This window comes from Semicossyphus pulcher, unplaced genomic scaffold (assembly GCF_022749685.1).
Source record: "Semicossyphus pulcher isolate SPU_LCO1_2020_fin unplaced genomic scaffold, fSemPul1.0.p SCAF_12, whole genome shotgun sequence".
Taxonomy (NCBI): Eukaryota; Metazoa; Chordata; class Actinopteri; order Labriformes; family Labridae; genus Semicossyphus; species Semicossyphus pulcher.
Window position 1 is genome coordinate 1,250,181 of NW_027211626.1, and position 25,282 is coordinate 1,275,462.

A 25,282-nucleotide genomic window follows, 5' to 3' on the forward strand; every position below is an offset into this window, starting at 1 on the left:
CTCGTCGTCATTCATCCTAGGTTGTCGACAGGTAGGATACATACGTATACACCATATATTTCATAAAATTTTGTTCATGGGGTGTTTTTGAAAATATAAATGTCTCAAAATATTACTTTAATGAGCAAACGGCCAGTTTAGATAAGGGTGTATAGCCGGAGTATAGCTTGTTTCTCGTAGTAACTAGCTAGCTTAGGTTGCTAACCAGCTCGCCTGTCAACAGCTGGAGGCAGACAGCTGTCAACACAGAACAGCAAAGCGTTAATCTCATCCAGCTTCGACATGTTATTTAAATTAAATTCGAAAAAACTACACGAATTTAAAAATGTTTAAAAAACAATTTCTGACAAGTAAAATCTCATATGTATAATTGCAGAGGCGAGGTGTACAGCACCGTGTTAAAAGGTCCTCGCCATGGAGCTGGCTCACAGTCTGCTGCTCAATGAAGATGCTTTGGCCCAGATCACTGAAGCAAAGAGGCCTGTCTTCATCTTCGAGTGGCTCCGCTTTTTGGATAAAGTGCTTGTTGCAGCAAATAAGGTGGCTATTAAGATTCTGACGTTGTTGTGTTTTTTTAAGACACTTTCATTAGACCTAGTTTGTGACTTTGTTATGTGTTGGGATGGCAGGTGGACGTGAAGGAGAAGCAGAAGAAACTGGTTGAACAGCTAACAGGACTGATCAGCAGTGCACCTGGACCACCAACAAGAAAACTGCTGGCCAAAAACCTTGCTACCCTCTACAGCATCGGCGATACCTTCACTGTTTTCCAGACTCTGGATAAATGCAATGAGATCATCAAAAGCAAGGATGACACCCCTGCATACCTGCCAACAAAACTGTAAGGTTATTTGATTAAAAGAAAATTATAATTGATTCATTGTGAAAATAATTGCCAGACAAATCAATGATGAAAACAATTGTTCATTGCAGCCCTATTTTAGCTCACTGTTTTAGAGATATAATCACTGTGTAAGTACATATTCTGCTGGATATTATACACATCTACATCAAGATATAAGCTGTTCAGCACTGCAATCAGTGTTACTAGCATATACTGCACGCTTACTTTCAGGGGTATGAGCACTTAAGCCAAATGTTAATCCATACAAAGATATTTCATGTTTAAAAGGGGGGATTAAGTGCACATGAGCAGACATGCTGTGTTTATTGCTGGTATTAATGGCCTCTAACAGTGATTGAAGCTGCATCAGTGTTTTCCAGCAGAGTTACACCATCATTCTTTCATACCTGCATGTTTCTGTTTAGATTCAGGTGGGCTGAGAGGGGATGTGGGGTAAACTAGGGGGCTCTTGGTGTTAGCAAGTTCTTGTTAGCAAGTTCTTGCTAACACCTAAGCCACTGTGATTCTATAGATATGTATATGTTTGAAGCTTTGAGGTTTAATCTAACTCTTGACGTAGGATATCATTCAATTACTCATCAATCAAAAATAAAATAAAAGAGTCTGATTGTTCTTAAGAGGAGACGATTCAAAATGTGAAAATAATGTGGGGTAGTCTTGCAACGGCAGTTAAATTTCAAGAATCATCTGATTATTGCATTGCATTGTTTTGCAAAGAATTCAAAGAACTATGATGCAAAGCTTCTTTATGATGTATAGAGTTTCTTTTCTTGCAGTGCTGCAGTGGCTTGTGTTGGAGCGTTCTATGAGAAGATGGGCAGGATGCTGGGAAGCTCCTTTCCAGACACCATCAATAATCTTTTGAAGGCATTGAAGAGTGCAGAGGTAAGCGTTAAGAGTAAAAATTGGGAAATTAATTGCAGTGTTCCTTTTTCTTACTGGAGGAATGTATCAAATTGTGTATGAAATTTTGCAGCAGGAGTGGATAACTAAAAGGATGTATTATTCAGAATCAGATATGATGTCACGTTGAATCCGTCTTCTGTTTACTTTGTTGATTTAGTCCCAAGGCAGAGGGGAGATCCTTCTCAGCCTGCAGAAGGTGCTGAGTGGACTCGGTGGAGCTGCAGCTTCATGTCACAGAGATATCTACAAGAATGCCCGCTCTCTACTCACTGACAGGTCGATGGCTGTGCGCTGTGCAGTGGCGAAGGTTAGTCATTAGAATATTTGTATTGGTGTAAAGTAGTGAAGGCTAACTAACTACTCATTGTAACTATTTTTAATTTTGGTTTTAATGAAGGTTTAAATGATGGTTCTACATACTCTTGGCGTCCTGTTGTACGACGGAATATCAGGGCCATTAGAAAACAAAAAACAAAACCGAAACCTGGAGGAGAAGAGTAATATTCTGAGATTTAAGTCGTAAATGATTTTGTTTGTAAAGCAGTCGTGTTTTTTTCTCTGTAATGCAGGTTTATTTCCTGTCAGTATCCGCCATGAGGTCGTAGGGTAACTGTCATGTGTGATGTAACCCCTGGGGCAAACGGGGGTCATAGAAATGTGTGTTTCTGCAGTAGAGGCTCGCTCAGTCTATCTGTCTGCTTCTTGTGTGCAGAGAAAACAGGCTACATATGCACTGAGCTCTGTGCCATGCACGCCTGTGTAAGCAGCAGAGCCAACAGGGCCGAGAAGGGGAAACAGGTGAATCGAGAGGGAGGGGGCTGTGAACCAAACCTACTTTTTGGGGGGGCTCAAAAAGGTTCATAAAGGCTCATATAAACACTATTTTACAAGTTTTTGTTTCCTAAGTTTGCCATTTTTTATGGCAAAATCTGAATTTTTTCAAATTCGGAATTCTTTAGTTTTTTTTCTCAGTTTATTACTCTTCTACTCCGTGTGTGTTTTTTAAATGCTTTTTGTTTTTACCGGGCTGCAAAACAAATTTCCTCTCGGGGACAATAAAGTTGAGTTAATGCTGTTGTATGTTTGTAAAGCTTCCTTGCACTGATGTTTGTCTTACAAAGCACAGAAAAGCCTCCTTTTATTGTGATGTTCGAACCTTTTCTCCCACAAACAAACTTTACTGCAAAAATTAGCAGCTTTTATGTTCGTAAGTTGTCAATTTCCTTTTGGAGGATCCTGCAACAACATCCAAGAAGGCACCTCCTGCTGATATCATAAAGATACAGCAGTTTTATAGTGATCTTTGTTTGGTTCATTATTATATATGTTTTTGGAGAAAAGTTTGGATCACTTTTCCCGTGAGGAAAAAAAGAAAACACTGATGCACATATTTTTACTTTGTCATTTATTTTGACTGCACTTAAATGTGTTGCAACAATCTCCTCTCTGTTGTGAAAGACAATTTCCTGTTCAGGAAACCTGACGATTGTTCTGTTTGTGGTAATAGTGATGTGGCCAGTCCTTTGCAACATTTCCACATTGTTTTTATGCATCATCAGAATGTTTCTAGTAAATTAATTTCTCTGTACATGGTAGGTGTAGGGGAAGAAATCAACCAATAAAGTATCAATCTTTTATCAGATTTATTTTACTGAAATATTGCAAATAGAAATGAAAGTTTTCAGGTACTAGAATGATAAACACAGCTGCTTTTGGAGGCGATGGTGCTGCGTTTGGGGACATAATTAACTTTAATTAACTTGTAATTTACCTTCAGATCGCCCTGTTGCTGTAGCTGCTGCACAACTATTTCTGTACAAGTTGCAGTGTTTACAATACCTGTAACAGGACAGTAATCCACAGACGTTTGCTTATTGTTGAGTTTGACTATGTAGACTGTAAAACGGTTTTCTTTTCAGGTGCATGGAACGTTTCGGCACATTTTTCTGCTTGACAATCATATTTTTCTGCAATAAAATATTGAAAGTGAAATGCCCGGCCTAAAAACTTTTGCTCATCACATAGAAGGGATGTGAATGTACCTTTTGGGACATGTTTGAATTAGAAAAAAAAGGGTATTCAAACTGTGTAATTGCAAATACAGTATTGCATCTTCAGGAGGTTGTTGATTCCAACCTTTAGTACATGCATACTGTGGATGTTACTGACAGGACTCCATCTTTATTCTTCTTCTCTTCTCAGTGCCTGTTGGAGCTGCAGAATGAGGCAGTCTTCATGTGGACCACAGAGCTGGAGAACGTGGCCACTCTGTGTTTCAAAGCCTTGGAAGGATCTAACTACGGTGTTCGGGTGGCGGTGGCCAAACTGCTGGGGACCGTCATGGCCACAGCCCTGATGCCCAAACAAGCAGCTGGTAGGTTAAAGAGATGATTTCTACCTTCATGTTGACGTACACTGGCTCCCTAAGTTTGTTTGTCATGATCTCATACTGGTTTTTCCTCAGTGATGCGTCAGAACGTGAAGCGGGCCACCTTAGAGGAGGTGCTGGAGCTCATGGCGACGGGCTTTCTGCGCGGTGGATCCGGCTTCCTGAAGAGCGGAGGGGAGATGTTGAAGGGGGGAGGCTCTGTCAGCAGGGAGGTGCGCGTGGGCGTGACACAGGTGAGGTGAATTCACAGACATAACATGCCAAGCGTTGTCGAATCCGGCAACTTCACACTTGAAATTAAAAACAAATTGCATTTTTAAAAGTGGCAGAACTTCTTGTTTGTCATTTCACTCATTCACTTCAGCCGATCACCTCTGAGGAATTGTACAGCTGATGTGGACGACTTCACGCTTCATCTTTCTTCCTCTTCCTCAGGCCTACGTTGTGTTTGTCACAACGCTCGGCGGTCAGTGGCTGGAGCGCAACTTTGCCACCTTCCTGTCCCACGTGTTGGACCTGGTGTCTCACCCGCGGGCCACGCAGACTCATGTCGAGGCTGTGTACTCTCGCCGCTGTGTCTCCTTCATGCTGCGCGCCACCCTGGGGGGCTTACTCGGAGAGAAAGCACAAATCGCAGCCGGCAAAGAAATCTGCCAAGCCATCAGCAAGCAAATGAGGGCTGTGGGTAAGGAGGATGGGGGGGAAATATCACGGTTCAGAGCATTACAGAGTAAGTACTCATCCTTTATTATCCCTTTTAATTCACCCTTCATTTAATTGCTAAGACGTCTGCATGGTTTGCGCTTGTTTGTGTAAAGAGAGGGTTTTTCTTTCTGTCTTGTTGTGTGCAGAGACGCCTTTCCCTATTTCTGCTTTCTTTCCTTTCTGCATTTGCATGTTTTCTTTTTACATTTCTTTTGAACCACAAGCAGCATCATTCAGTCAGTAACATTATCCATCGCTAGCTTAGCATTCCAGCTACTCATGCTTGCGTTATTGCATGGTACTCAATGGCTGTTTGACTGCAAATTCACATTCTGTTATTGCATTAAAATCCCTAAGGAGCAGATAACATCACTGTTGACATTTGGCTGCATGTGCCACTAAACTCACAAACACATGATGCTAACACGCCATCCCTCTCCACAGCAACAGCAACAACAACAACAACAACAACAACAACACATCATAATATTTGCAAGTTTGTCCGTCATTTTTTATTTCAGTTTCTCCAAATTTCCATTTTTTCTGCTTCATGACAACACATCAATCATTTTTATAATCACCCTTACATCATTCAAAAAGGATGATTCTTACTCTGATTTGCTTTGCAACCTACAAACTGAAGTAAACTGAGTAAAACAAACATTATTTTGTTCATATCGATGTTAAACAAGAGTTTGAAACAGATGTTGACTGCTGGTGTTCGTTAAAACGCGGTCCTGGGCTCTTCACTATTCTTGCTGCTTGTTTCTTTTCCAACCAGCTGGGTCTGTGAGACTTTGTGAAATATCTCTGCTAAAAGTAATGTTCCCTGGAGTTTAATGGAGGTTTGGCCTTCTCATGTGTGTTGCTATGTATAGTCTATAGTCTGTTTGAGTGGAACAAAGTCTCGACTCAAGTTAAAGAAGCAGATTTAAATCCCTGGTGGGGCTGTCACGGTACTGAATTTTTCTAACCTCGGTGAAACACAAGCGCCTCCTTGCGGTACTGCATTTTAAGTCGTGAGATGGAGATCGTTTTTTAAAACTTTATTACATCTATGAAGAAGCACAAGCAGCAAAGTCCCTCTCGGCCCTCCTGTCACTCACTGTGCTGTAAGTTTCCTTACTTTCTCCTTCTTCTTCCTTTCTTTCCACGCGCACACTGCCCGTTTACACTCTTCCTCTCGCCAAGCTTTTTACCGTCTTTCTCGGACAAAGGTTCAGTTTTACTCTCCTGAGAAGTGTCTCACTGCTGCATCTCCATTTTTGTTCTGCTAATTTAAAACTCGACAGCATTCAGGCCGTGATTACCGTGACAGCCCTATTAAGCCATTTAATTGACTTATTTCTTCTGTGAAAAGTGTCTTCATTTTGCCTTTTTAAGCTCTGAGGATTTTAGTTCTTGATAAACGACCATAAGACGGTCTTTGAGCAATGTATTTGACTTCTGGTTGCATTTATCTTTTAGTATAGTTACAGCAGTAAATCCTCAGGGCTCTGTGTTTGTGGCGTTGAGCTGTGCAGTGTCTCTTGAGTATTTTTGAAGGATTAAAGGCTGTAGTCGTAAATCTTTGCATATTTTTGATGTGTGACAGCAAGACATGGACTAATGTGGCCACAAAGTTAGGATATTACGATGCATTTTCATGTAACATGTCAGAAAATTACAATAACAATAAAAAAACAACCTAAATTAGTTGCAATTGTAATGCAGGCCATCTTATCCATCGATGCTGCACACATTCTGTTTCAATTTGTTATTGGATTTTATCATGCAGGCGGTTTAAAGATGTTTGATCTTGTTGAAACTAAGATTTTTATACTAAATAACCCCTCCTCCTCTCGTTTCTTTCTCTCTCTGTGAATGTTTTTGCAGAGGCAGTTGTGAATGACATCAGCGGAGAGAACAAGGCCGGGGCAGCTGATGTCTCTGCCAGTCAGCATGTCATGGTGTGCGCGCTGAAAGAGCTCGGCAGTCTTGTGCAGAGTCTGAGTGCCACAGCTTCACCGCTCATCCAGGAGCCTTCTATAGGTGAGACACAAAGTACTAAATCTGGTATTACATAAACACAAGCTGGGTTTAAGCAGTAGGGTGTGTGTGTTGTAGGCTGTCCCTCCTGTTACATGAATGAAAACTCTACGAGAAAAGGACACACCTAAATCCTAACATGATGCTTCCTTCCTCCATCTCTCCTCCTCTCCTCCTCTTCTCTGTTTCCTGTCCTCCCTTCTCCTCTCGTCTCGGTTCTAACTCTCCCCCCTCCCTCTCTCTCTAATAGAAAGCTCACATTTCTCTGTTCTTCCATGTAGACACAGAAAGATGGAGGAAAGAGAGGATAAATAGACTGTATCACTCTGTATGTCTCTTGTAGAAATAAATGAATTTACACCAGATTAACTGAAACTCGACACACACTCCACGTCCTCTTCCCCAGGACTCCTCGAAACGGTGACCTCCGTGCTGCTGCACCCGAGCATGGCGGCCCGTTTGGCGGCCGCGTGGTGCCTTCGCTGTGTTGCTGTGGCTCTTCCCTATCAGTTGACGCCGCTGCTGGATCGCTGTGCAGAGAGAATCAACAACCTGAAGAGTTCACCTGAGGCTGTGAGCGGATACAGCTTTGCCATGGCTGCTCTGCTGGGAGGAGTACACCAGTGTCCGCTGGGTATCCCGCACTCCAAGGGCAAGGTGTGTAGCCTCAGAGCGTAACATTACAGGTTCCTTCTCTTGTGCAGATGTCTTTCAGGTTTTGTTTTATCTACCAGCCTCTATGGTTGCCACATAGGACACAGGCCCTTTTTTTACTGGCAGAGAAGTGTTTGTGGGGCGCTGGGGAGCACAAGGATGAAGCGCTTGTGCAGTGAGAGGAAAAACATCAAAACATTTGATATCAGTCCTGAAGGAAATCCTAAAATAAGATATAAATAAATAAATAAATAAATATAGTGAAATATTAAATATACAGGGCCTAATTCACTCAAGGATTGCGCAGCTTTTGCGCCCCTTAAACTTGCACAATGAGACAAAAGACTCATAAGACCGATCTCCAAAAACTTTATGGGCGTGTTTGTGCAGTTTGTTTTTTGAGGCAGACCTCGAGACGCAGCAGATAGCATGGGGCAAATGATGTGCAGTTTGATGATGTGGCCGCCGTACCTTCTCAGTCTGACAGCTGTCGAGCAGAAGACTGCTGGAGACAGCAATCAGGGAATGTCATCACCTGATTCAAGAGCTGTCGAACTTGTTGTCCAAGTTATACAGACACAGATGTTTCTTTCAGAATCTGTTTCCTGGTCCGAGTTTGTGTGCACATACAAGGAATTTGACTCTGGTTTTACATAAGTCTTAATGTACAGACACAAGCACAACAAGTCTGACAAGGGTAACGATGGAGAGGGCAAAAGAGGCGAGATAAATATGATTGTTTCTGTCTCTATTATGATCAATCCGGTCTGATATATCCTACAGCTCAGTCAGAACAAGCTTCTCATCCATTTCTTGTTCATCAGGAGGATGAGTCCTGCTCCATTTGAGTTGTCGCCTGAACAAAAGCAGCAGCGACGACACCGGAGTTCTGAAAGTCTTGATATTTCACCTCATAGGGTTCTCAGCAGCCATTTGAAAAAAGGAAGTGCTCTTATAAAAGAGACTGGTCACTGTGTGTTCCCTCAAGGCGGCCCATGCTGCAGCACAAGCTCTCTTTTATTGAAAAAGCCAGTGGTATTGTCACAGGCCCTTTAAGGTTGTATGTTCTTGTGTCCTTTTCTCGTAGCTGGTTGTGAGTATAGCTGAAGACCTCCTGCGCACAGCTGCTCAGAACAGTCGACTATCGCTGCAGCGCACGCAGGCCGGGTGGCTGCTGCTGGGTGCCCTCATGACTCTGGGTGAGTCTCTCTTCCATCTCATGGCCTCAATTTGTCACCCTCACTTCCTCCCTCTGACCCACGCGTTGTATCTGTGCGCAGGCCCCGCCCTCGTGCGATATCACCTTCCCAAGATGCTGCTTCTGTGGAGGAACGTGTTTCCTCGCTCCCAGAAGGAGCTGGAGGCAGAGAAGGCCCGAGGAGACTCGTTCACCTGGCAGGTGACTCTGGAAGGTCGAGCCGGAGCACTGTGCGGTAAATAAACACCTTTTTTCTACTTTGCTTTTTATTCGGATTCCTGCACACGCTCTGTAACACTCCTGTTCTCCTTCTGTAGCCATGCGGAGCTTCGTGGCCCACTGTCCCGAGCTGCTTACAGAAGATGTGATCCGCAGACTGATGACTCCCATTGAATGTGCCATGACTATGATGTCTCAGTGAGTGTCATGCTTTGAAATATGGACGGAAAGATACTTTTCTTACTTGTTTTGAATTGTATGTCTCATGCTTGTTGTTTTTCCTCCTTCCACCAGTGTCCCCGCCATCATCAAGGTCCACGGTGCTCACCTGAAAGCAAGCGCAGCGATGGTGAGGCTCAGGCTGTACGACATCCTCGCTCTTTTGCCTCCAAAGACCTACGAAGGTAACGCAGTCCCTTCTGATTATTCTCCTTCACCGAAAGTTATGATGGAGGTGTTTTTAAAGCAGTAATCTTCTCCTGCAGGCAGCTTCAACGCCCTCCTGAGGGAGCTGGTGGCAGAGTTCACTTTGACCGACAACTCGGCCAACACGACCACCTCGTTGCTGCGCTCTCTCTGTCATTATGACGACAGTGTGCTCATGGGTTCCTGGCTACAAGAGACGGACCACAAGTCCATAGAGGATCAGGTGAGTACAATCATCAATCATATGACCAATAAGTATTATCTCATGCATTGCTCACTGTTGAACTTTCTTTGTTATTGTTTGTAAACAGCTGCAGCCCAACAGTGCATCTGGCAGCGGAGCTCTCGAACACGACCCCTCCTCCATCTACCTGCGTGTCCCTGTAGGTGAGGCCATCCCCGGGCCTCTTCCCCTGGGTGTGTCGGTCATCGACGCCTCAGTGGCTCTGTTCGGTGTGGTTTTCCCCCATGTCTCCTTCAAACACAGGTGAGGGGTTTAGTTGTTGCTGTGCAGCATCTTGTGTGATATGTTTATGCACTTTTATAAGCTGTCTAATATATTCTACCTGTTTGTGTGTGTGTGTGTGTGTGTGTGTGTGTGTGTGTGTGGGTGTGTGTGTGTGTGTGTGTGTGTGTGTGTGTGTGTGTGTGCTTCAGGCTGCAGATGTTAGACCATTTTGCTGAGTGTATAAAACAGGCTAAAGGCGTTCGACAGCAGGCCGTCCAGCTGAACATCTTCACTGCAGTGCTTAGCGCCCTCAAGGTGAGAGAACACACTTCATATTAGAGGTCTTTATGGTTCCCCTCGGACACTACGACCTGAGACCTGCCCCGACTCCTGTAGTGGTTCGGGTTGACGTTTTGTTACTGTCATTTAGGCCCGGTTCAGGTCAAATTATATTACTGTGGGTTTGTTCTTGTATTTAATACCCGAGTGGATCGGAGAAGAACCATAATCCTCAACAGGGAGAGGAGGAGAGATGGATAGTGTCTGCAAGATAAATCTAAAGAGATCAAACCAAGCGGCAGCCTTTCTGTGTATTCCTCCTTTATATAAATTCTGGACAAAGACAACAAGAAAGGCAGTGATGTTAAGTTTAACACAAATATCGTGTTTCATTATCCATCCTCCCTGACTGAAGGGTTTGGCGGAGAACAAGAGCACTCTGGGTCCTGAGGAGGTGCGCAAGTCGGCCTTGGCTCTGGTGATGGGAGCGCTGGACAATCCCAACCCCATCCTGCGCTGTGCTGCTGGAGAGGCCCTGGGCAGGATGGCTCAGGTGGTGGGAGAAGCTACCTTCATCGCCAGAATGGCGCAGACCAGCTTTGACAAGTGAGCATATCTCAGTCTCTCTTCATCCTGTTATTATCTCTTATAATTACTATAATCTGTTGTCAGGAAGATGGATGTTTCAGTCTTTGATTGTCCTCTGAATCCACCCACTCACCTCTACATCCTCGGCTTTAATCATGTGATCAATGTCTCTCTTCCTCCTCTGTTTCCAGACTGAAGTCGGCCCGAGATGTGGTATCAAGGACGGGTCATTCACTCGCTCTTGGCTGTCTGCATCGATACGTTGGAGGAATTGGCTCAGGCCAGCACTTAAAGACCAGCGTCAGCATCCTGTTGGCCCTGGCCCAGGACGGGTCCTCTCATGAGGTCCAGGTACAGTGAATTACTCAGGAGGAAAAGGCTATAATTCACTATTGGATGAGAATAGTAGAGATGAAATCTGAATTAAAGCACGTGTTGTTTTTTATCTTGTGTTTCATTTAAAAAACTCTAAGCATGACTAATTCAGACGTTCTCCCCCTTTTATAACAGACCTGGGCTCTGCACTCTCTGGCCCTGATCGTGGACTCGAGCGGTCCCATGTACAGAGGCTACGTGGAGCCGACGCTCTCTCTGGTGCTCACCCTGCTCCTCACCGTGCCCCCGTCTCACACCGAGGTGCACCAGTGTTTGGGCCGCTGCCTGGGAGCACTCATCACCACCGTGGGGCCGGAGTTACAGGGTAACTGTGGCAGAAACTCACAGACCTTTTTGTGCGACTTTGACACCATCATGTTCTTTTTTCCTTTGAAAGCAGTTTTATACCCTTTTCTGGACAGCAGGTGGCAGTGTAATCCGCTTTAAATCCCTTTTTCAAAGTGGACATTTACATTTCCTTTGTCTTAATTTAAAAAGTAATAATTTGACATGGCACCTTTTAAATCTAAAAAGAAAAGTACATTTTTTTTAAGTAAATCTGGCGTTCAACATATTTTTATTTAGTTTCCTTTATTCTCTGATAATTTGGTTAATATCTGAGTAATAAACGGAGGCTTTTCTAATAGTAAAAGAAAGTAAACACAAAAATCTATTTTTATTTTATCAGGCTGTTTAAGTAAAAATAATGATATTGCTTTTAATAGTTGGTATGACTTCATAGCGGAGATAGACTGAGCGACCCTCTGCAGCAGAAACAAACGTTTCTGTGCTCCCCGTTTGCCCCAGGGGTTACCATCACACATGACAGTTACCCCACGACCTCATGACGGAGACTGAGAGGAAACAAACCTGCATTACAGTGAAAAATACACAAAACTACTTTAAATAAGTGTTTCAATCGTTTTGTTGTGTGGGTGGAGGCTTATACAACAAACAACCACCTCAAGGTCGTGGCTGACGACTTTATTAAGTGCATTGTGCGCTCGGGTGGGTGTCCAGAGAGGATTCACGCACATACATTTGCTGATTTTATTCTCATTAATTTCTGACTTAATAATCTCATAAAGTATTTTCTCACAAATTTGCCATTTTCTCTGAAAAATTCATCAATCTTTCAAGTTTTTTCTAACAGCATGAAATTAGCCTTAACAGCAGCCACAGCCAACTGCTACAGTAGTGCGAACTGATCTTTATGGATAGTGCATATTTATTTAAATGTTTTTATTCATAAATATGAAATAAGATGAAAGGGCTGCATTGAGCTCATTTAAGGGCCTGGTTTGGTCTTCAGTCTGCACTACAGGTTCTTGAAGTAGACTTTAAGGCTTTGTTTTTTAACACGCTGTAGTGCAGCCCTTAGCACCAGTCTGGACCCCTCCGTGCTCTCAAACTTACAGCCAATTTCAAAGCTTCCTTTCCTGTCCACAGTTTTAGAGAAAGTGGTCTTAAAGCGGCTCCAATCAGACCATTTCTGAAAGGTTTCAGTCGGGTTTTAAATCACGTCACGGCACTGAAACAGCACTTTTTAATGAACTCCTTTTAAACTCTGCTGTGCCGGTGCTTTTGGACCTGACTTGTGCTTTTCGACACAGTTGATCGCCAGATTCTTTTATCACGCCTTGAGCTGCATGTAGGCTTTAAAGGTATTGTCCTTGAATAGTTTCAGTCAGAGAACTTATTCCATCCAGCTAGGCCAGGAAATCCTGGATGGCGTTGATAGCGTTCAGTCGCCCTTCAGTCAAAAATCTTGGTGTGATTTTTGACAGCTATTTGAAATTTGACAAACGGATAAGTTCAGTAATCAAGACAAGCTTCTTTCAGTTGAGACTTCTGGGAAAGGTAAAGGCCTATGTTCCTCCAAATTAATTTGACAGAGTCATTCACATGTTTATTACACCTCGCTTGGATTATAGTAAGTCCTTGTATTTAGTGTAGATCAGTCGTCTCTTTGTACAGGTCCAGAATGCAGCTGCCCATCTTCTGACTGACATCACACCAGTGCTGGCTTCTCTTCACTGGCTTCCTGTCAGTTTCAGGATCCAGTTTAAGATTTTGTTACTTGTTTTAAAAACTTTAAATGGGCTAAAATTTTATTATGCAACTAAATTTTACTCTTATTTATTGTGTTTTTGTGTTTTATGTTCACTTTGGTCCACCATGTTTTTCTAAATGTGTCTTATAAACAAACTTTGACTTGAAGGCATGCAGTTTGTCCTTAAGTGCTGTTTCTTTTTGTCCCTCTTCCTAAATACTGTCATTGGGTTTGCCAGGAAATGGAGCCACTATCTCCACCATCCGCTCGTCCTGCCTGGTCGGCTGTGCGATAATGCAGGACCACTCTGACTCCCTCGTGCAGGCGGCTGCCATCTCATGTCTACAGCAGCTGCACATGTTCGCTCCACGCCACGTCAACCTGTCCAGCCTGGTGCCCTGTCTCTGTGTAAGACATAACGAGACATCATCAGACTACATGTACAGTAGTTTGTCTAAATCTTAATCCTAATTTCCTACTATGCTGTCAAATCCCTGCAGGTGCACCTGTGCAGCTCTCACCTGTTGCTGCGTCGTGCTGCAGTGGCCTGCCTGAGACAGCTCGCTCAGAGAGAGGCTGCAGAGGTCTGTGAGTACGCCATGAGCCTGGCGAAGAGGGCAGGAGACAGCAAAGACAACACAATCAGTGAGTACAAATCATGAGCATGACAACATCATTCTCTTTAATCAGTACACCTGTGAGACTTTGTGTTTGTACCTGGTTTAGATCTGAACATCACAGAGACCGGTCTGGAGGGAGTTCTGTTTGGCATGCTGGACCGGGAAACGGACAGGAAGCTGTGCTCTGATATCCACGACACACTGGGCCACATGCTGTCGTCTCTTGCTGTGGAAAAGCTTTCTCATTGGCTGAAACTCTGCAAGGACGTCCTGGCAGCAACTACAGGTAAATCTACGAAACAACAGAGGATGACACACACGGTCATTTTCATTTTCAATATCATGAACGTGTCCTCGTCCTCTTTCAGATGTAGGAGGAGCCGTTGTTTTCGAGGTGGAAAGGGACGAGGAAGACTCCGAGAAGAAGGACGAGATGGACGATGACACCATGTTCACAGGTCTGGGCGAGGATGACAAGTCGAAGCCCTCTGTGGCGCCGAGATGGGTGACGCGCGTATTTGCAGCTGACTGCTTGTGCCGCATCATCCTGCTGTGTGAGAACGACAAAGCGCACTTTGACCTGGCAGCTGCACGCTCTGCAAAAGCAAAAAACCCCAAAGGTACGATCCCCAAAGAGGCCGGAACAGAGCTCTGAGATCACCTTAGTGACATGTGATTTATGCTGTGATCTCCTGTCTGTGCTTTAAATTGTTTTACTTCATGCTGCATACGTTAGGCTTAACATTACAGTTTTTATGGGGTTATATATATTTTTATGGTATTTTTACGGCAGTTAAAGTGTGAGCTGCTGAAAATTGCTCATTCATGTTCTGTTACGTAAAAATGCAACAAAGCCAGAGATGAGTAAGCAAAGGTAGGAGGTTCTTTTTTTCTCTGTAACAGATATTTATATAAGCTTCTCTAAAATAAGGAGGCACTCTGCAGGCTAGACAGTAATAGCACAGTGGAGTGGTGTTGCTGCTGTAGAAGATTTTGTGACTGCAATGAGGGGATGGCTCTTTTCACACTGTGTGTTTTACATAGAAGACGAGGCGCAATAATTCCACCTTGAACTGGCAGAGGCGGAACGGTGTGGCGAAGTCGTTCTGCCTTCAAGCCGGCATCGGAGGTAGTAACAGAGGTGTAACGGCGTCTGTGTAACATACTGTTGTAAAACACTCTGGGGTGGCTTTAGGCTGGCGTTGCATGGTCCAGTGTAAAATGGTTAAAGGCCGTGTGACGGCGGAGCTTCGTTACGGCGCTGTGGCAGAATTGCAAAGTAAAAAGGGCTGATGGTGTGTGTGTCCTTTGAAAGGTGCACTTCACCTTTTTATCCCCTACACTGTAACACAACAGGCTCCTTACTTTTACTTTCTTAGAAGGATCGATTTTTTATACTTCATTTTGCGTCATAGTTTGCTCTTTCCAAAAGCCAAGTCTGTTTTAATGTAGAAAATTGTGACAATAAGAGAAAAGATGATTCCTTTATTATGTACGACACAGAGGTAGACAGTAGCTCAGTCTGTAGGGACTGTACGGACCAAGCATCTAATTGGGACTGGTAGCTGGAGAGGTGCCAGTTCCTTTCCTGGGGACTGTCGAGGTTGCCTTAACCAAGGCACTGAATGCCCAACTGCTGGGGGTGCATGTCCACGTGCGGCCCCCTCACTCTGACATCTCTCCATTAGTGCATGTCCATAGGGTCCTGTTTGTGCATGTGTGTATTTTGGTAGAAATGTCCTTCAGAGGGACTCTTAGGAAGTATGGAATGAATGTACTTTACCTCCTCTGCAACTTCTACTTACAACAGAGTATTTAAATCGATTAAATGTCAGCCTCAGGGTCACATTTCTGTTTCTTTTGAGTGCAATCGCTGCACACTGAATGTTTAAAAACCACTTAATCCATCTGAACTTCTTACAATGTTAAAAAAAGCAAACTCAGAGACCTTGAATGAGGCATCAATTGTTCCTCCTGCTGACGTTAAACTCATCCTCAAAGAATAACTAAAGCAAACGTGTCCTGATTGTATTTCCTGTTTCTATTCCTCACACATTCCTTGTTCTTCCTCCCATCTCTGTCCATCCAGGAGATCTCTTGGTGCTCCATTTGTCTGACCTGATCCGCATGGCTTTCATGGCGGCCACAGACCACAGTAACCAGCTGAGGATGGCTGGCCTGCAGGCGCTGGAGGACATCATTAAAAAGTTTGCATCCGTACCAGAGCCCGAGTTTCCTGGCCACGTTATCCTGGAACAGTACCAGGCCAATGTGAGTTAAATAGTGTTCAAATTTAAGTCCACACTTGCTGCTGACACAGAAAATACGAAGAGATTGAAGAAGTGAAGTTTGTACTGATTGTGTACGTGTGTGCATTTAGGTGGGAGCTGCCCTCAGACCTGCATTTTCACCTGATACACCGTCTGACATCACAGCCAAAGCCTGCCAGGTAAGACAGCCAGCTTTGTAGGGCCGGCAGGATGTAGTTTATTTATTTAAAGTCGCATAAGGGAAGTAAATAAAAACATGGTGGCTGTAAATGTTTGTTAGTTTGACTTTTTATGACCTTGACTCCTCTGTGTGACTGCAGGTGTGTAGTACGTGGATCGGCAGCGGCGTAGTCAGTGACCTGAATGACCTGCGGCGCGTCCACAACCTGCTCGTGTCGTCGCTGGACAAGGTGCAGGCTGGGAAGGGCTCATCCAGTCAGCTGTACAGTGAGAGCGCCACCACCATGGAGAAACTGGCCGTGCTGAAGGCGTGGGCCGAGGTGAGACTGGAGATCAGAGTTTGCAATCCTGCAAATGATGTGCACAATGAAGCTGACTCTGCACACTTCCTCTCAGGTGTATGTGGTGGCGATGAAGATCAAGAAAGAGGCCGAGTCTAAGCCCGCCAAACCGGTCCGGAGCGGGGAGGACGATGAGGATGAGGACGACCTGGGCGCCGACGTGCTTCCACCTGACAGCCTGATCACTTTGGTGCAGCCGGAGCTTCCCTCGCTGAGCCGCCTGTGGCTGGCCATGCTGCGAGACTACGCCCTGCTCACTCTGCCCGCTGAGTTCTCCAGTCAGCTGCCGCCTGACGGTACGAGACAAACTGTTTCACACCAAATGTTTAAACTACAAATGTTTTGCCTTTATTGATATTGAAAGATGAAGAGAGAGGAAATGTAGGTAAGAGAGAGAGGGGAAGGCATGCAGCAATGGGTGAGGGCTGGAATTGAGCCGAGGCTGCTGCAGCTAGAACTCCGCCTCTGTACATGGTGCACAAGCTCTACCTAGTGAGCTACCAGCGTGCCCCCCTTGCTCCTCTTCTGTTTTTAAAAGTACATGAATGTTGAGACTAGATTTTATGTCTTTGCTCCAGTTTTTCCCATCAAAGTTCTGATTTTACTCTGCAGAGAGCAACTTGAATCATCAACCAGAGAACCTTCAGTATAAGATGGATCCTTTCACACTCTGCACTCTTAAATGTCGAGACATTGCCTGAAGGGGGGCTGCATGTGAAAACACAAATGTCTGACTCTGATGGCTCGGACATTAAACAGGCGTTATCCTGCCGGCCTCCCTGGTACAAAGTCATTTCATTGTTTAATGTACGAGTGAGCAGAAGTGTGAACGCAGCAGGAAATTGTCAGGACCATTCACAGACAGCGAGTGGGCGGTTGAAGTCATTATTCAAGTTACACGTAGTTTTGCTTCTTCTTGCCTCAGTTGCCTTTTTATTGTTTTCGTCTTTTGCATTTGTTTTGTGGAAACATCTCTGTACATGTTGTAGTGATATTAATGCAAAAACAGTCAAAACACTCCTCATCCTGCACCTCTACCCACTTGCCTCCTCTCACCGAAACCAAATGCAGTATTTTATAGTCGAACGGCACTCACACGGACAATCTCGTACTGTGTGGTACGTGTGTAAAAGGGCAAGGGATTACAACGTCCTTGCAGTGTCAAATATAACGTTGACTTTAGCCCTCTGCTGTAGTTTTGTTACAATCAAAGTTGTGATCGTATTCTGCAAAGAGCAACAACCAAAACCAGTACCAGTACCAGTGACTTGTCGTCCAAGGAGGATCTTTTCAAGGCAGTAAGAAGTTCCTCCAGCCCCTGTATTTCCACGGAGGTCTTAAGAACCATGAAGGTCACACAAATTAGTCTGCTGACGTGCAAAAAGGCCATTCCTGTACTCATACTCGTACCATTAAGGAAGGTTCAGCAGGAACATACTAACTCCCAGAGCAGGGATGCTTTGGGGGGTAAAATAAAGTGCTTGATTCTTAATTGAGACCCTGGTCCCTACGATGTCAACAAACTTCTTTAGTCCATGGCAACAGTTCCTGCAATGGAAAACACGTAGAGAGCTGTTAAATAGTTGTTTTAATGGGATATTCAAGCACATTGTTGGAGCTGTCTCTGGCCACTTCAAGTAGGACTTGTCACTTGTGTCATAAAATTAAATGTAATATGTTGCATTTGTATATTATTCAAAGTAACACAATCAAAACAAGTTCCATCATTGTGCATCTGTGTTGCAGGTGGAGCCTTTTATACTCCAGAGACTATAGACACAGCACGGCTGCACTATCGCAGCTCGTGGGCTCCGGTCCTGCACGCTGTGACCCTGTGGCTGAGCAGCACCGGGTTCGGAGCAGGTGAGGAGAAAGAAGAGGTCACTTCAGCTGCCCCCAAGACTCCTGCTCCCACTCAGGCAGCCTCCTTAACCACAAAGACCTCTGAGGAGTCGGTCGAAGACAGGATGCATCTATTGTTGGGTAAAGAGACTCACATCATGTAGTCTTCATGTTGCAGTGTTTTTGTTCTTGATGAAACACGTCAGTAAAAAATCCTGCACTCATGTACTGGGTTTTTTAGGTAATCTCCTCCTTTATCTGGTGAATTTTTTATATGTATGTTTTTTGGTTATCTAACAGTCGGGGATCCACTTCAAATCTGCCGTCAGTGAAAGTGTGGTGACGAGTAGAAAAAGAGAAAAGCATGAACACAGCCTAAGTGCATTTTTGTGTTCTGTCTCTCAGGTGTCAGCATCGAGTTCCTCTGCTTCCCCCGACCCGAGGAGCCCATCGAACATGTGGTGTCCTGCCTGCAGGCTCTGTTCACTCTGCTGGAGTCCCCATGTGCCAAGTCCCACATCGCAGAGGACCAGGTGAGGACACAAGAGAAGAGAGATACCGAGGAAGATTTGAACTATCCTAAAATATAAGATTACTTTAAAAATACAGCATCTTGCATGAGTATTAAACCCCCTGTGGACTTTTCCTCATTTCCCAAACTTATTTGGGCTCTTTTTAAAGATGTTTTCCCAGTGAGTCATTGTGGCATTACTCTAAATATGATCTGTGTTGTAGCTGTTGGCAGTGGAGCTCCTGAACGTGCTGCACAGGCTGCTGCTGACCCGAGATCCTCCGGCTGTTCAGCTCCAGGTCACTGCTGTCGTACAGGAGGCCATCAGGGCTGCACAGGACCATCTGCAGCGACAGAGGACCGGCAAGGGTCAGGAACTAAAGCACTGTGTACACTTAGAGAGAGAGAGCAGCAGTGGTGGTCGAGTGACCTGAAGATGAAGAGAGTCGTTTCTATTTACAGTCTTTAAAATGTGTTAGTATGTAGTCAGTCAGTTTTTCATTACCAACAATCTGTGCAGGTAATTTAAACAAGAAAATTGCCTCATTTAGGGTGCCTAGGACTTTGTTTTTGTCAGGGTAATCAAAGTATCAAGTCTTTAATTACTACACTCGTTACAATTACGTGGCTGTTAGAGTAATCCAGGTCACTGTGACTCTGCTCAGGCAAAGAGGAAGAAAGCGACAAAGACTCTCAGCCGAGCCTCGGGGAAGGAGGAGACACGGGGGAGCTCGCCCCCGGCAAGTCCCTGGTGTTTGCCGCCATGGAGCTGCTGGTCTTCATCCTGGTCCGTCACTTACCCCAGCTCAACACACGTGTGAAGGAGTCGCCCAGCCATGTGCCGCTCCGGCCTCAGCGACTGCCCGAAGAAAGCGCTCGTCTGGTGGCAAACACAGTTTCCATCCTGGCAGAGTTGCCGTCGCTCTGCTCTCCTGCTGGTGAGGCCCGGGGCAAACTGCAACACACACACACAAAATCAGATCCCTGCACACACTGATACAAGTCTGGGTTCCAATGTGTATGATTTATTCAAAGCTATTAGCCTGCGTGCCCTTTCGTGTTCATGTTTGTGTATGCTAATGCAAATTTAAGTCTTAAACTCACTGACAAGGCTGCAGGTTTCTTTGCTGCTGTCAATGATCAGACGTTAGAAAGTGCTGTAAGTAAGCTCAGATGTATTCACTATGAAATGATTCGACCCTCCCCCCTCTGCAGGAAGCATGACCATCCTACCCACAGTCCTCTTCCTGATCACGGGCGTGCTGAGGGAAACTGCAGTGAAGACCGCTGACGGCTCGGTGCCCGCGCCCGTATCAGCCGCCCTGCAGGGCATCAAGACCATCATCACCTCCCCGCTCGCCCGCGTGGAGAGCATGCAGACACAGTGGGCCGGCCTCGTGAGGAGCAGCCTGGCGTCCGTACTCGAGCACTCACAGCCAGGTTGGCACACAAACACACTCACAGGTTTCACAAATAAAAGGATGACATGATTTTTTATTGACAGTATGAATGCTTGTTTGTGTGATCCTGTAGACGAGTCCCGGCCCGACATGGACGAGGTCAGCATGTTGACAGCGATCACTCTCTTCCTGCTCTCTGCCAGCAGTGAACTTGTTGGAGTGACAGTGCTGCAGAAGGACTGCATGGAGCGCTTCAGGAATGCCCTCAACTCTAGTGATCCAACGGTGAGCACCTTTATTTACCAACAGCAGAAGCTTGCACAATATTTCTAACAGAAGCCGAACTACCCCTGGACCCCTGGAAGAATATCTGGTGCAGCTCATGTGGATCTGAATAAACAAACTAATCTGAGCTTGGACACATTGTGAACGCCTGATCTGAAGGTGTGTGAGACTTTGTGTGCATGTGTGCAACCAGGTGAAGTTGTCAGATGTCATTCTTTTCCTCACAGGTTCAGGCCCGGTGTTACCAGCTGCTGCTGTCCGTGTTCCAGCACTCCAGCCGGGCCCTCTCCACCCCGTACATCCACGCTCTGGCTCCGCTCATGGTGGAGAAGCTGAAGGCAGTGGAGCGCAGTCGGCCGGGGACGCCTGCAGAGCTGCAGGCCGTGCAGGAGGGCATCAGGGTCCTGGAGAATCTGGTCGGGATGGGGGAAGAGCAGAACCGTGAGTACGCCTCGGCCTAATGGAAGGATCGTATTTGTTCCATTAAAGTGTTCGGCTCCATTACAGTCGGTCTCTTAACGTAGTTAGATCAGTGCCTTTGGATGTGTGCTGTCAAAGATCAGAGAAACACTGAGCTCACTGCTAAATTTAGAATCCCTGCTCTGGTTTACTCTCAGATTTACACTTTATTTTAACATAATGCTTCATTATACATTCTTAATTATTAACTAAAATATAAAAAAAAAGGTTTATTTTGTTCTGTCTTTTGCTTGTTTTTATTCCCCGAAACACACAAACTGGAAAAAACATGGATTTATGTTATGTTTGTGTTGTATTAAGCTGTATTGTGTTCAATATGTGGAATTTAAAGTGTTTCTTTAAAGGGTTATTTAATATGCAGCTTGTGCTACATGCCACAAATCGGCAGTTTCATTTATTTTTATTTATTTTATTTACAATAGGAAAGAATTACTAGCGCCTCTGGTGTCAGTGCACTTAGTTGAATGCAACTTGCTTTGCATCTTAAAATAACAACAACAAAAAAACACATTTACTTCATGCCCACTTGTTCTGAACCATACATTTATAATAACTATAATATATATGATTTATTAAAAAGACAAACAAAAAGAGGTAAGAAAAGGTGCATTCAAGTGGATTTTGTACCTCCCTAAAGTGTCATTCACCATTATTTAGACTGAATTGCACATTATGAAGATATTACATACATACACACATTATTGTTTGTTAATTATAACCTTCAATTACATTCAAGTGTTCCATGCCAGAGTAAACGGTGATGACTTCAGAAGTCTTGTTTCTTCCGACCAACAACATTCAGTGTTGTTTTTAGTCATATTGGAGAAACTGACCCCAGAGGATGTTTGGTTATATGAAAATACATTAAAATAATATTTATTTAAATATTGGTAATACACGAATAGACAGATATTTAAGAGTTACTTTATCTGGTTTCCTTTGTTTTTACTTTGACACTGTGCTGAACTGATCTGCTTGAGCCCGCCTGTGCTCCTTTTTGTGGCCTCAGCTCCATTCAGCCCCTTTCTGTTGAACCGTTGTAATTAGTTTGTTAGTGATTACCTCTCTAAATGTCTCATTGTTTTTTCTATTTAATAGGTGTGCAGTTGCTGGCTCTCCTTGTACCAACTCTCGTCTCCTACCTTCTGGATGAAAACGCAATCTCCTCAGCACCCCAAGTCTCCAAAGGCCTGCATGATTTTGCTCTCCAGAACTTAATGCGGATTGGCCCCCTCTATCCAGCTGCCTTCAAGATAGTGATTGGTGCAGCACCTGAGCTCAAAATCCGTCTGGAATCTGCGATTCGGGCCAACCAGGCCAGCAGCAAAGCTAAAGCTGCAGCCAGACAAGCTCAGCCAACTGTGCAGGCTGCACCCACCATCAAACTCAAGACAAGCTTCTTCTGAACACTCCAAAACCACACTGCACACGCTCAAAGCCTAATGTACTGTCGTCTCTTTGGTACCACATGACGTCAAATACCGTTTGTTTTACAGTTTGAAGTGTATTTATTTATTGTACATCTCATCTTTGGTTTCTAATGGATGAAATCATCTTCGAGTTAAGAAGGAAATGATGTAAATATCATTAAAAGCATCTGAATGTTCACTTTAAAAAATGCTCACTTTAAAATCTGTAGGATCTTTGATGTGTGAATGTATCCTTTACGGACTTGATGCACATTTACAAAGGGACACAATTCACATTTTTCTTTTGTCATTAGTTATTTTTCCTCCTTTTCTTGTTTCTTCGTCTGTTACTGCTGGTTGTTTCTTTGTTATTGTGACTTTTTTTAAAAAGACGTAATACTTTTCTTTAATTATGCTGTAAACATTCCTACGTCTTGATCTTAAACGTGACTGAGAGTTACATTTTGATGATTATTATGAGCCCAGAATGAGATTTTAATAGGACACTTTGAATCTTAAATGCATCACTTGTTCAAATAGGCAGAAATTGTAATTATCACAAAGACAGTTAATTGGTCTGCTGATAAATGGCAGAACAGTGCATCCATTAATATGATTGTATATCATACATATTGTTGTATTTATTATAACCTCTTCTTTTTGATTCATCTGTCTCAGTGTAATACTAATGATATAATTGGTGAACATTGCTGCCATCATTCATGAGATTTGCAGATGTGTTAAAATGGCCCTGAGTTATATTCAACACTCATTTCTTTGAAATGAGAATAAAGTTGCTTCGACCTCAGTGCTGCTGTTGCCTGTGTTTGGTTGCACATTTAAAGCTGATTGTTTAACCCAGTTTGATGAATAAATACAGATAAACGATCTGTAACCGAATGTGAAGCTGATTTTAAAAACAAACAAGTTTAGCCTGGTCCTCTGGGGCTGCTTCTAAAGATTTGATGACTTTCTTAAGATATCTAAGAAGATAAAGTTTGGTCAGAATCAGAAAAATTCCTCTTTTTAAACAAAATATAATAAGCTCCTTCATAGGTACCACCATTGGAATAAGTTACTACATACATTTAATTAAAATATTTTCCCACTGTGTTCTTTCTGATGAACGGAATTTGAGTCAATTTCTAACCTTTTTTATGATTGTTTTTACTCGTGAGAGGTCTAGATTGAAGTTAATGTTTTAATAGATTAAAATGATTTTGGAGGACATGATCCTATTTCTAAACTGTAATACAAACTCACAATCTGCTGACAAAGCTGTGAGGCTTATCTGTCTTGGCAAATACGTTAAAGATAATTAATTGAACCACATGTCTACAGTTCGTAATATCCTTTTCTGTATAAACAATTGACATATTTTTACTCCTGATACATCTTTTTGTATTAATAAATAAATAATAAACATATAAAATAATAAACAAAATCTAGTAAGACATCTCAAGTTTTGTATAAAAATTATCTCATAAAAGTAAATATTTTGTGTAATTTCATCACTATTGTACCGTCCGTCATCGTCCGCAATATTACTTTATTTCTTAAATTTAGTCTAATGTTTTGGCATTGTTTCTTGGTAGTATTCAACTATTATTATCATTATTATTAAGATGTCACAATGCTCATATATCAACATAATTGATAAAACTATTTCAGGATAAAATGTTCTTTGTTTTGTGAAGTTTGAGCAAAATAAGAGAGAAAAAAAGGAAAAAGTCTGATCCTCCGGGTAGTCTAGGTAAGCTAATCGAGCGCCCCCCAGCCAACATAATGTGGGCGTGGTCGTTGTTACTGACGTCATTCAATGACAGCTAGCTGTCAGAAAGTGAGTTCATTCCCCGGAGCCGAGCAGACTGAGCACAGTCGATTCGTTTCTGCCCTTCCGTTGGTATCTAGCACCTCGAATCAGCGACACAACGGACGGAGCTTTCCACCGAGCCCGGCCATGGACGAGCAGGCGGGGCCCGGCGTGTTCTTCAACAATAATAACAACTCTGTTTTACCGGGAGGAGGGAAAGGACCGCTGCCGGACGGCGACGCTGGGGAGGCGGCTAGGGCGCAGTACAGTATCCCGGGGATCCTGCACTTCCTGCAGCACGAATGGGCCCGATTCGAAGTAGAGAGAGCACAATGGGAGGTGGAACGGGCCGAATTACAGGTAAAAACCACCATATTTAAAGTATACACGACCTCATATTAGTGGCACTACCGGAGCACTGCGTAGCTTCTTTATAGCAGCTCGCGCTGAGTTTCTGTGTTTGATTGTTCTGATTAGCAGGCTAGCTTGTTAGCATTAGCTCCGGAGCTAAAGGAGCTGCAGCGCCCCCCTGACCTGACTGCACGACGGATGGGCGATACCAAACTTTTTAAATTTGCTATGATACCGGTACTATTTGTTCCAATTTTGACACCGAAGCCGATAATTTATTTATTGGGTACGTCATTTTCAGAATAATAGTAATTTCTTAGATAATATCACATCTAAACATGTTGTATTTCTACATATTCTATAATTTATTATTACTACTATTACTTCAATGCATGTGTTATTTAGTATATTGTTGTTAAAGTAAATGCTTGTCCATTTGGTACATACAGTATATTATACACATTTGTATATATTTAAGGAATATCACAACAGAGGGAGTGCTGTTGTTCTGAATAACAGCACGGCTGTGATTCAGTCATAGGCACAAGGCCGAAGGCTGTTTATACAACAGTTCTACAAGAAACATAGAGCTGTGAAAAGGAGTAAGGAAGAAAAGATTTTTTGTTTTGTTAGTTTAATAATAAATT

General features: G+C 43.7%; 2 protein-coding genes across 4 annotated transcripts in view; both read left to right on the plus strand.

The window, feature by feature from the left end:
- heatr5b (HEAT repeat containing 5B) lies at nt 1–23,279 on the plus strand. Of its 2 annotated transcripts, none has more exons than XM_069658461.1 (36): nt 1–31; nt 377–540; nt 630–841; nt 1,642–1,750; nt 1,929–2,078; nt 3,974–4,145; nt 4,236–4,393; nt 4,596–4,890; nt 6,741–6,896; nt 7,300–7,550; nt 8,635–8,746; nt 8,828–8,980; nt 9,063–9,162; nt 9,259–9,368; nt 9,450–9,613; nt 9,702–9,877; nt 10,048–10,153; nt 10,533–10,723; nt 10,897–11,056; nt 11,216–11,405; nt 13,372–13,541; nt 13,634–13,778; nt 13,860–14,039; nt 14,122–14,373; nt 15,843–16,024; nt 16,134–16,202; nt 16,344–16,523; nt 16,600–16,840; nt 18,291–18,527; nt 18,792–18,919; nt 19,122–19,266; nt 19,563–19,835; nt 20,113–20,337; nt 20,431–20,582; nt 20,810–21,023; nt 22,161–23,279. In XM_069658461.1, the coding sequence occupies exons 2-36, from the start codon at nt 415–417 to the stop codon at nt 22,466–22,468; spliced, it is 6,192 nt and encodes a 2,063-aa protein (XP_069514562.1). In that variant the 5' UTR covers nt 1–31; nt 377–414; the 3' UTR covers nt 22,469–23,279. The 2 variants fall into 2 exon arrangements, with proteins under 2 accessions (XP_069514562.1, XP_069514563.1); XM_069658462.1 differs by having other exon boundaries at nt 4,596–4,845.
- A 1,037-nt stretch (nt 23,280–24,316) lies between these two features.
- LOC138588174 (striatin-like) overlaps nt 24,317–25,282 on the plus strand; it is a 37,561-nt gene continuing 36,595 nt past the window's right edge. The window contains exon 1 of one of the 2 annotated variants that reach the window (XM_069658079.1): nt 24,317–24,644. In XM_069658079.1, the coding sequence (XP_069514180.1) occupies nt 24,432–24,644 (213 nt within the window). In that variant the 5' untranslated portion in view covers nt 24,317–24,431. The remainder of the gene's footprint in view (nt 24,645–25,282) is intronic. The other variant, XM_069658080.1, reaches the window with a different exon arrangement.